General features: G+C 51.1%; 1 protein-coding gene across 8 annotated transcripts in view; it reads right to left on the bottom strand.

Moving 5' to 3' along the window:
* Positions 1 to 10,676, bottom strand: part of MLPH (melanophilin) — a 70,547-nt gene that overhangs the window by 41,005 nt on the left and 18,866 nt on the right. For 5 of the 8 annotated variants that reach the window (XR_011171350.1, XR_011171351.1, XM_069103150.1 and 2 more), the window contains 5 exons: positions 8,476 to 8,514; positions 7,692 to 7,789; positions 6,040 to 6,159; positions 4,823 to 4,997; positions 1,162 to 1,310 (listed from right to left, as the gene is read on the bottom strand). Coding sequence is in view for 6 of the 8 variants with exons in the window: in XM_069103150.1 (XP_068959251.1) it covers positions 1,162 to 1,310; positions 4,823 to 4,997; positions 6,040 to 6,159; positions 7,692 to 7,789; positions 8,476 to 8,514 (581 nt within the window). In the remaining 2 variants the exon portion in view is untranslated. The remainder of the gene's footprint in view (positions 1 to 1,161; positions 1,311 to 4,822; positions 4,998 to 6,039; positions 6,160 to 7,691; positions 7,790 to 8,475; positions 8,515 to 10,676) is intronic. The other 3 variants (XM_069103152.1, XM_069103149.1, XM_069103154.1) reach the window with 3 other exon arrangements.

The following is a 10,676-nucleotide window of genomic DNA, read 5'->3' as shown; positions in this document are numbered from 1 at the left end:
TTAGAATTCTTTTCTGTTTTCATGGCTCAGCTCATGTGGCAGCTTCTCTGCAGGGGAAGCCATCCCTGATCTTCCTCCCTGATGACATGATTCTCTTTCTCCTCACATTCTCCTGGAGCACTTGGTCTGATTTTTCTTTTGCCCCCTTTCCTCCCTACCTTCTATTATACCTGTCTATGTATATGTCATGCTCAAGCAGCCCCAGCACAATGAAAGCTCCTGGACTAAGTCCCTTTTGTCTTTGCACCCCAGGGCCCGTCGTGAGGCTTGGCACCTGCAGAGGGGAGAATTACTTGGGACAAAGTAAAGGATGAAAGTCACTGGGGAGCAATAAACATCACAGTCTTTTACATCTTACAAAGCCAAGGCCACAACCTTCTTATCTTCAATCTGTCTTTTCGCTTCAGTTAGTTACTTAGTGTGTCCAAACTGGCCTTGAGGTTGCAAGATTCTGACACTTCTTGAATTCTTCCACGTATTGTGGTGGCCACTGACCAGACTTTTGGAAACAACACTACTTTTCCAAGTCTAGACTTGACTGTAGCTCCCAGGTTTTCAATGGGCTTGAAATCAGATCAGAGTTCCCAGGCCATCAAAGCAAGGTCAGTTCCATTCTGGGGGTAAATTTCTTACCTTTCCCTGAAGTGTGGCACAGTGCAGGCTTGTATGGCAATGTCCCATCTGCATTTGGGAATGTCTGATTTCACTGCTATTGGAAACCTACGGGCCATGATTGAGTTTAGGCTTGGAAAAAGCCACTCTTTGTCAAAGGGATGTTGAAGGCCACATGGCTGGACCAGGCTGGTTAAAGGATTTTGAGCCTTGGAGCCTTGACTCATAATCTAGAAAAGGGAGAATCTGAGAAAAGAGTGAGGGGAGAAGGGCTGGGCCCAAGGCCAAGGCCCCAGGCCTTTAGGCCCAGTTTTGAGAAACTTCGGAGATCAATAAGGCAGAGGCCTGTGTTTCTCCTTGGTGTAAATCACAGTTTCTGTAGCGTGGAGTTGTAAGAACTTTTGTAACAACGTGTGTCTAAAAGAAAGCATTTTGAAGACATGATCAGCACATTTTGTGCCCAAACTCTCAGTTCCCTGGTGTGTCACTGTGTGTAGTTTATCATGCCAAGGAGAGGACAGAGGCCGACTTGGGGAATCTCTCTCTTACCTGGCTTTCAGGGGGAGCCGTGTTTTCTTGGGAGGCATGGTGGGGCAGACGGGCCGCCATCTGGTGGGCCTCTTCACCATCCTTATTTGAGGTGTCCATGCCAGCAAAGTCTGGGACTTGGGGCTGGTCACTCTTCATGGCTTCACCCTCTGTGGAGGATGGGTGTGTTTGAATTCTTTTTTTTTTTAAGCAATTGGGGTTAAGTAACTTGCTCAAGGTTACACGGTCAGTTATTTCTGGGTGTGGTGCTGAGTATCTAAGCCTGGATTTGATCCAGGTCATCCCAACACTTGCTCTCACTTGCTGTGCTACCTGGCCACCCCTGGTGTGTTTGAATTCTATGGGGAAACTTTCATAGATCTGGAGATGGGAGGAGCCCCCGCCCCCCCCCCCCCACCCCAGTCCTTATAATCAGAAGACCACAGATTTAGAGCATTAGAGGCTCTTAGAGGCCCCCTCATTTTACAGGAGAGGAAACAAAGGCCTAGAGAAGTTAAGGGCCTTGTTCAAGGCCACACAGCCAATGCCTACCTAAGCAGCCCAGCGCCCCTGACTCTAAATCTATTTCTTCTCTACCTTGAGCCAAGTGAAAGCTCCTAGTTTAGATAATTGGAACCAAAAGCCTTAAAATGACAATGACCAAGGTTGACCCCAAAGAAGAAGTATAAGAAGGTATCTCCTCTTTCTGCTTTATAGGGGTGGGGGGCTATGGGCATGGAACACAGCATACTCCATCAGACTTTTGGACCCATTGGTTAGTTTTGCTGACCTTCTCCCTGCCCCTCCCCCACCTTCTTTTTCCCTCTTTATTATAAGGGACAGTGCTCTGGGAGTGGGAGAAGGGGCAGCTCTGGGGAGTGAAGGTGACACAATAATCACCATGTATTTATTTTGTCCCCATCTTGGATTTTCTTATGTTTATTGGCTTACACGCTGTTACCTCCAGCAGCAGTAAGCTCCTTGAGGGCAGGCACAGGTTCGATGTTGTCTTTGTATGCCAGAGTCTAGCACTGTGCTCGGCACATAGTAGGTGCTTAACTGGAAATGCAGAGTGAGTTATACATTTTGGACCTGGCCAGTATGGATGGGGGGAGGAGGGGGGAGTAGGAGGGAGAGAGAATAAATGTTTGTAAAAAGAATTTTAAAAAGAAAACACACAAAAAAGTACTTTTTGGGTTAAACTGGATGACTGAATTTTAAGACACTTTAATGTATACAGACCTTTACGGTTATTTGTCTGAGATGAGTCTCATAGCAAGAGGGGAGGGAGGTTTCACAGGGATTTTTTATCCCCATTTTGCAGAGGAAGAAACTGAGGCTCAGAGTTCATAAGGGGTACACATAGGTGTACTGGGGGTGGGATTCCCACCCAGGTCTCTCCTGACTCCAAGCTCAGCACATTTTTCACCTCACTAGAGTAAGGGTCACAGGTCAAGAAATGCCTCGCTCTCCAAGGCGGAAGGAGCTCACAGGTTACCTGACCTGCTGGAAATCCCTCCCTTATGGAACATTGACTGTTGTTGGCCCCTTTGGATTCTGGGTTGGCCCCTTCACTATCGACAAATCCAAACCTCGCTCCTCCCATGGGCTGCTGCTGGTGGGCTGACCTCGGGCTCATAGGACTGGTCCCATGGCATCTGGAGGATGCCCCTGTGTCCCATGCCATGATGTTTCCAAAGTGGGGTTATAGAGGAACACAGGACCAGAGGGTCCTAGCACCAGGGTCAGAAAGGACTCCCACAGATCACTGAGCCCAGGCCCCTCATTTTGTAGATGGGGAAACTGAGGATCGGGGAGGTGATGAGATTATAGAAAGGGATAGAAAAGGGACTTCTGAGACCATAGGGATGGTTATAGAGGGGATATTGGATAGCAATCCCTCATTTTATGAATAGGGAAACTGAGGCCTGGGGAAGTTATGAGATTATGATCTGGGGAGGACCTACCCTAGGGGCCCTCTAGCCTAGCCTCTTCATTTATAAACTGAGGCCCAGAGGGTTGAGGTGGCTCACCCAGGGTCACAAGGTAGTAAATGGCTATGCCAGAATTAGAACCAAAGTTCCCTAACACAAAATCTTGTACCCTTCCCACAAGCCTCCACTTCCTCCCTGTACCAAACTGCAGGCTTCCAGGACCCTAGCCCTGCCTGGCAGCCAGCAGATGTTGGCAGGCAAATAACAGAAAAAGAAAACATGGAAGGGGGGGGCAGGTCCTGTGCTTCAGGACCCGTCACCAAGATTTCCCAATGCACTTGGTCGGGTGATGCTATTAGAGACAGCTTAGTGAGCAGAGGCTCAGCTTCTGCTGTGACCTCAGTGACCTCAGGATTGAGCAGGGCTCTGGACTTCTGGGCTCAAACCGCCATTGTTCCCTGGGTGGGGGTGAGGGTGGGGGTGAGCAAGCCTCTGAATGCCACAGATTGGATTAGGAACAAACAGAAACAGGTCAATCCACTAAATGGGACTGAGGGTCTCTCATTGAACAGCTCTGTGCTGATGGAGCCTTAGGGGGCCACATCTTTGGAATCTATGGCCAGGGGCAACTTTCTCCAGAAGGCTTAAGGCTGAGGATTGCTGGAAACTTAGCTGTGATTGTGGGCTGACCCTTTCTGATTGGGGAGGGACCTCAGGGGTCATCTAATTAAAGAATAGAATCAGGATCCAGTGGGATATTTGTAAAGGGTCCAGCACACAGCAGGTGCTCTATAAATGCTTATCTCCTCCCTTCTCTCAGTTCGACCCTCTCAGTTTACACATTGGGAAAGGGAGGCTGAGACTTTTCCCTGACATCAACTCCAAACTGATCTCACTGCAGGGATGGGTCCTTGGGGGCCAAGTAGAACTTATTCCTCTTCCAAATGGACGTCCATCAGACACTTGAACCCATCTCTCATGGCCCCCACTCACTCTTCTCTCCTTCAGGCTAAAACAGGCCCAGTTCCTTCCACCCCTTGTCATCTGACCTGGACTCCCAGCCCTTCCCCATGACTGCTGCCCCCCTCTGGATCCTCCAGCTAGTCACTGCCCTTTCGAGGATGGGGGACCCAGAAATGAGCACAGCCAGGACCTCATACAGCTGGTTCCTCAGAGGAGGCTTGTCCCCAGACTTCCTTTCCTGTCCAGTGACCAGGAATGTCACAGCACTCACCAATTGTCCCAGGGCCAGCCATCTCTGGCTCTCTCCCCCTCCCCACCCCAGACTCCTTCCCCAATGAGGGCTCGTTTCTTGAATAGAAAATGGACTTTTTGGACTGGCCGGGGATTTCGTTGATGTCAGGTGGTGGCAGTGCAATCTCCCTGTCCATGCAGGTCAGCCCTCCTTTTGTAACTCATTGGTCTCACAGTTCCCTGGAGCGGAGGACCTGAGAGTTTAGGGGACTTGACCCATGGCCAGTGTGGGGCAGAAGCCACACTGCATCCCTAGTCTTCTGGCTCTGAGGTCTGCCTTCTGGCCATTCTAGTACAGAGACTCTCTTATATTCTTAGAAACATTGAAAAGTAGTTTAGGGAAGACAGAATTACTCCAACCCCCCAGGGATTCCCAAAAGGGGGAGCTGGCCCAAGATGGGCCTGCAAACCAGGGCCTCTCTGCTCTGCACTAGGGCAATGGTCCGTTCCTGGATGATCCCACCTCCCCTCCCAGACAGGACCTGAAAGCTTACCAGGGCTGGGCTTTCTTTCCAGGCTGGAGTCTGAGGGCAGAGAGATCTCTGGGCCGCTGCGTTCCCGCTCTTGGAGAAGGTGCTGGGCCTCTGGGGAATGATTGGCATCGGTGATCAAGCCATCCTTCTGGGAGGCAGCTGCCTTGTTGTCAGCACAGGGAGCATCTGAGAGGGTCTGAACACAGGCCTCATAATTAGGAGAGTGAGGGAGGAGCCGGTGGTCCCACTCTGGGAGGCCCCCTGCCCAGTCTTCACTCATTCATCGGGGATGAATGAGCCAAAGGGCCAGGGACAGTCTACAGACCAGTCTTCATGCTTTGACTAAAAAGATCATTGCAGGAGAAAAGGTTTGGAGATGGAGGGAAGCTGAGAGGCCATTTTACAGAGGAGGAAACTGAGGCTTGTTAAGTGATTGGTCCAAAGAGGCGGGATCCTCTCCCTCCAGAGCACGGTTCTTCCCACCGCCCCGCCCTGCTGGGGACACAGCAGGACACTGGCTTCTTCTTAGAACGAAGAATACATTTGCAAGTGATTTTTCAAAAAAATTAACTAACAGGATTCCTAAAAGCATCCTTTTATTCTGTCTGTGTGCTCCCCTCTGAAGCCTGATGGTGGCGGTTTTGTTCAGCAACAGAAGGGCGAGAAGGCCTCTGCTAGGGGACAGAGACTTGCTATCTGGTCCAGTGGAGGGTCTGGTCCCAGGGTGAAGACCTGGGTCCTTTGAAGTGAAGGGTCTGAAGGTTTCTCAGCATATCTGTTATCATGGGGCTTGCTGAGAGCCAAGGAGAGAGTGAGAGAAGAGCTGACCTTTGCCCCTCAGATAAATCTAGTCCTAACTTGGGTAGGAGACAGGGCTAAAAAACACAGATCCTGGTGATGGTTTCCGGATTCAAATCCTGGCTCTGCTCTTAATACTCACTCCTCTTAATGGGTGGGGAATGTCGGTGAAGAGGAATCCCAAAGCCCCTTCCAGCTCTGAACCTGTGGAGCTGTTCCCTGCCTGTAGGGAGCTCATACTCTATGGGAGGCAAGTGGAGAGGGGTCAGTAACAGCCTAGGTGGGGGCTGGGCATTGGGTCTGAGGACACCCCCACACAGCAGAATTCCCCCCTGGATGATGAGACACTTTAAGGTGGGGGTGTGCTGGCTGCCAGGGAGGTGAGGCAGGAGCAGAGGGGCAGAGGATGGCAGGAACACCCCCCCACTCCCTCCCAGTACCTGAAGGCTGTCCAGGGTGGCTGGTGCTGGAGAAAGCTGCAGGGACTGAGGACAAGACTGAGCAGAACAGTCCGAGTCAACTTCAAAGTCAAAGGGGTCAACTGACAGCAGCCGCTTTTCCTTAGAAGGGGGTGGCAGGTGGGAGAAAGGAAAAAAGTCAAGGGCACCAGCGTCCACCATGGGGCATCAGCTTCACTGGGGCCACCAGCATCCACTGGGGCCACCAGCATTCACTGCAGGGCACCGGCACCCACTGGGGGCAGCGATGCTCACTGGGGGCACCGGTGCCCACCGGGGGGCAATGACACCCACTGAGGGCACCGGCTCCCACTGGAGGGCACCAGCGCCCACTGGGGGCACCAGTATCCACCGCGGGGCATCAGTGTAGGAAGCAATGGTACCTAGCACCCAGCTCCTTGTCTCTGTCACCCTTCCTTAGATAGTTAAGTGCCATCCAGATGGCCTGGCCTGGCAACTGGGTATGTGGCAGATCGACTGAACATCTAAGGCTCTTGCTCCTTATTGGCTGGGACTGGAGACAGGCGCCTGGGGGCGGGGCTGTGGAGGGGACTTCCAGATGTGTGTGTGTGTGTGGGGGGGGGGGGCAGGTCCGCTTCATAGACGTCAGCGGTGATAGCAGACACATCTACGGGACCGAGGCTTGCAAAGCACTTTTCTCCTCCTGCACTCTGATGACTACAATAACAACAATGCTAGCATTTACATAAAGCACTTTGCAAACAGGATCTCCTCTGAGATCCATGATGATCCTGGCCAATGACTCTTATTATCCTCATTTTACAGTTGAGGAAATTGAGGCAAACAGGTGAAGTGACTTGCTCAGGGTCACTTGGTTAAAGGAGCTGGATTTGAATTCGGGTGTTCCTGACTTTGTCCATGGTGCCCTCTGATATATGAGCTCAGCTGACGGCCGAGGCAGCCGTGAGGGAGATGCCAGACAGAGCATGCCCCAAGTCTATCTCACTCACCCCTCACAACAGCCCTGGCATGGGGGAACTGCAAGGGTCTTATGCCCATTTTACAGAAGAGGAGACTGAGGCTCCAAGAGGGCAGGAAAGTGACCTACCCAGGGTCTCACAGATAGTCAATAGCCCAGTCAAAGCTCGAACCCAGCCCTTCTGAATCCATAGCTCTCCTTTACTGCAGAGGCCTCATCCAAAGGTTGCTCTAGGATGGACACAGTTTGGGCTTAAATCCTTCACTAATTGTATGATCCTGGGCAGGGCACTGTGCCTCTTTGGGCCTCAGTTTCCCAAACTGCAAAATGAGGGGAATGGGTGAGATGAGCTCCAAATCTTGGGGCTCCAAAGACTCACTGAGCATCAGGAGGGGAGGGGGCCAGAGCAGACATTCTGGCTTGCCCAAGCCTGGGACTGGAAGGGGACTGCTGCAAGCCAGAAAGCTGTGAGCTGGAGGGGGACCAGAGCTGATGTGGGTTGTGTTTGCTGAGTTGGCTCTGGACTTCCTGGTCACTCTGGCCTCACTGACCTCTCAGGGTTGAGAATTCAGCCTCGGAACGCCCCCTGACACTCAAGGGGGGGGGGCAGATGTGATGGCCCTGACTGCAGGGCACCAGTGATGAGAGAGAAGGGACTTGGGGAAGTAGGGACAGGGTCAGCGGGGACACTCACTCTGCCGAGATGCTGAGCCTTGGCGCCATCCAGGGACTCATTTTCAGAGGTCAGCTCACTCTCTCCACTGCCTCCAACAGGAGAGAGCTGCGCTTCACCTGTGAGGGATGGGAGGTTGGCTGCAGCATTGAGTTAGAGCTGGGAGGAATCCTAGCGGTCATCGGTCCCGCCCCTTCATCTGACACATAAGGAAACTGGCTAAGAGACCTGTCCAGTGTTACATGGCTACTGAGTGCTGAGACAGGCTTGGAGCTCAGGTATTCCTGACTCCGAGTCCAGTACTCTGTGCACTAACCCTCACTGCCTTGGGTTGTCGCAAGTGTACATGGGAGGACAAGGAAGAAGGGCTGATTCTCATGGAAGTATCTGTATTTACCAAGAATGCCATGGATGTAACGAGTCCAATTTAGTCCTTCTTTCCTCTCTCCCTCCCTCCTTTCCTTATTTCCTTCCTTCCTCTCTCTCTCTCTCTCTCTCTGTCTCTTCTCTCGCTGTCTCTGTGTGTCTTTCTCTCTTTTTCTCTCTGTCTCTCTCTTTGTCTGTCTCTGTCTCTATGTCTCTCTCTGTCTCTGTCTGTCTGTCTCTCTCTGTGTCTCTTTCTTTCTCATAGGCAGAGTCTATTTCAGCTCTATCTTATTTCCTCTTTATGCAGACCCCAACCATTTCAGGTAGAACCATAACTAGAGTGGGGAAATTGGGGATTTTCCTCAGGGTTCTGGTTAATTTCTTGAAATTTAGGTAAGAATGTAAGAACTCCAGCATAACAACTGCCCAGACCACTTACTGTTGACATCTGGCAGGCTGTACGATCTGTGGTGGAGACCTGGAAACGAGGAGGAAACATTCAGAAGAAATGGATGAGAGGATGTGAATGCTTCGCGAACCTTAGAGGTGCGTTCCTATGGTATTTTTCATATCATCATCACCACCATCATCATCATCTTCATCACCACCATCATCACCATCACCATCATCATCGTCATCACCACCAACATCATCTTCATCATCACCATCATCACCTTCATCATCATCACCATCACCATCATCATCATCATCACCATCATCATCATCATCACCACCATCATCATCATCACCATCCCCATCACCATCACCATCACCACCATCACCACCTTCATCATCATCACCATCACCATCATCACCATCATCATCATCATCACCATCACCATCATCACCATCATCACCTTCATCATCATCACCATCATCATCACCATCACCATCATCATCATCTGCAGCAGCAGCAACATTTTCTGGAGGCGTCCTCTGGACAAAGATGGCACCAGGTGCCTTGGCGCATAGGATAGACCCGGAGTCAGAAAGACCCGAGTTTGAACCTGGCCTGAGACACTTGCTAGCCCGGGCAAGCCTGCCTCAGTTTCCTTTTCTGTAATATTGAGATCATAAGAGCACCTACCTCCCAGTGCTCTTGGGAGGATCTCTTGAGATATGCATAGAAAGTGCCTTTTTGAAAGCCTTGAAGAGCTGTAGGAATGGCAGCTATTAGGGCTTTGTTGTTGGCAGGACGCAACCTGGGTCTTCCTGGGTCTGAGGCCAGTTCTCTGCCCACTGCCCCACACTGCATCTCATTCTGCCCTGAAGCCCTACACATGCCTGTTCACAGACACTGACCTCCATGCTTCTCCTTCCCTAAGAGGGGCTATTTGGCATACTGGAGAGAGTGCTGAACCTGGAGACACGAAGACCTGTATTCGAATCCTGTCTCAGATGCTGACTAGCTGTGTGACCCCAGGCAGCTTATGGAGCTTTGAGCCTCAGTTTCCTCCTCTGTAAGATGAAGTGGTTGGACCTGAACCCTCTGCGGAGTCTTCCTGCTCTATCTTGGGTCTAACCAAGAGCTGTGCTCTGGAGGCGAGAGGCTCTGCCCTCCCGCCTGCTCCTAAGATCTCACGGTCTCCTCTGGGGCGGGATGCTGCCCAGGTGAAAGGGCAGAAGAATCCCTGGAAGACCAGGGCAGTGGGAGACCGAGGCTTATGCTGTACAATGCTGCCACCTGCTGGTGCAAAGGAACCTTAGCTCTGTAAGAACATCGGTGCAGAGATGAGGGGGACCTCAGGAGCCTTGTTGTCTGACTCCCTCCCTCCATTTTACAGATGAGGAAACTCGGGTTGGTGGAGGTTAGGTGACTTGGCCAAGGTGTTGCCCTCACTGGTGTGTGGGGCAGGGAATGATTCTACTACTTGATTCCTTCCTGTCAGTTACATCATTTTTGTCTCCACTGTTTTTATTATTAGGAGACTGCTCAATGGCGCAGTGGCTAGCATGCTGGCTGGAGTCAGGAAGACCAGAGTCTGGGTCAGGCTTCAGGCACTTCCTGGCTGTGAAGCCCTGGGCAAGTCACTTACTCTGTCTGCCTCAGTTTCCATATCTGTAAACTGGGGATAATACTAACACTTACATCCTAGGGTAAGATGCTTATTCCTGTCTCTCTATCTCTGTCTCTGTCCCTCTCCCTTTCTCCCATTCTTTCTCCTATTTGCTCTCTCTCTCCCATTCTCTCACTATTTCTCTTTCTCCCCCATATTCTCTATCTTTCTTCCATTCTTTCCCATTCTCTCTCCCATTCTCTCTCTTCCTCTTTCTCCCGTTTTCTCTCCTTCATTCTCTGTCTCGTTCTCCTGTTCTCTCTCATATTGTTCTTCTCTCTTCCATTTTCTTTCTTCCATTTTCTTTTTCTCCCATTCCTTCTCTCTCTCTCTCTGTCCCTCCCTTCTTTCTCCCATTCTCACTCTCTCTCTGTCTGTCTCTATCTCTCTGTCTCAGTGTCTCTCTCTCTGTGTCTCTGTCTGTCTGTCTGTCTGTCGGCTCCTGCTGTGATTTGCATAATTTGGTTACCTAGGGCAGTTCACATTCAATCTGGGAAAAGTTACAAGGGGCTCCAGAGGCAGACTGCTCCCTAGTTGTCACAGTCCATTGTATGCAGAGAAGACCAGGCTTGGAGAACCCCCC

Source organism: Petaurus breviceps, unplaced genomic scaffold (genome assembly GCF_028583685.1).
Source record: "Petaurus breviceps papuanus isolate PSGF00001 unplaced genomic scaffold, PetGlider_PUasm1.0 567, whole genome shotgun sequence".
Taxonomy (NCBI): Eukaryota; Metazoa; Chordata; class Mammalia; order Diprotodontia; family Petauridae; genus Petaurus; species Petaurus breviceps.
This window is presented reverse-complemented; position numbering and strand designations above follow the sequence as displayed.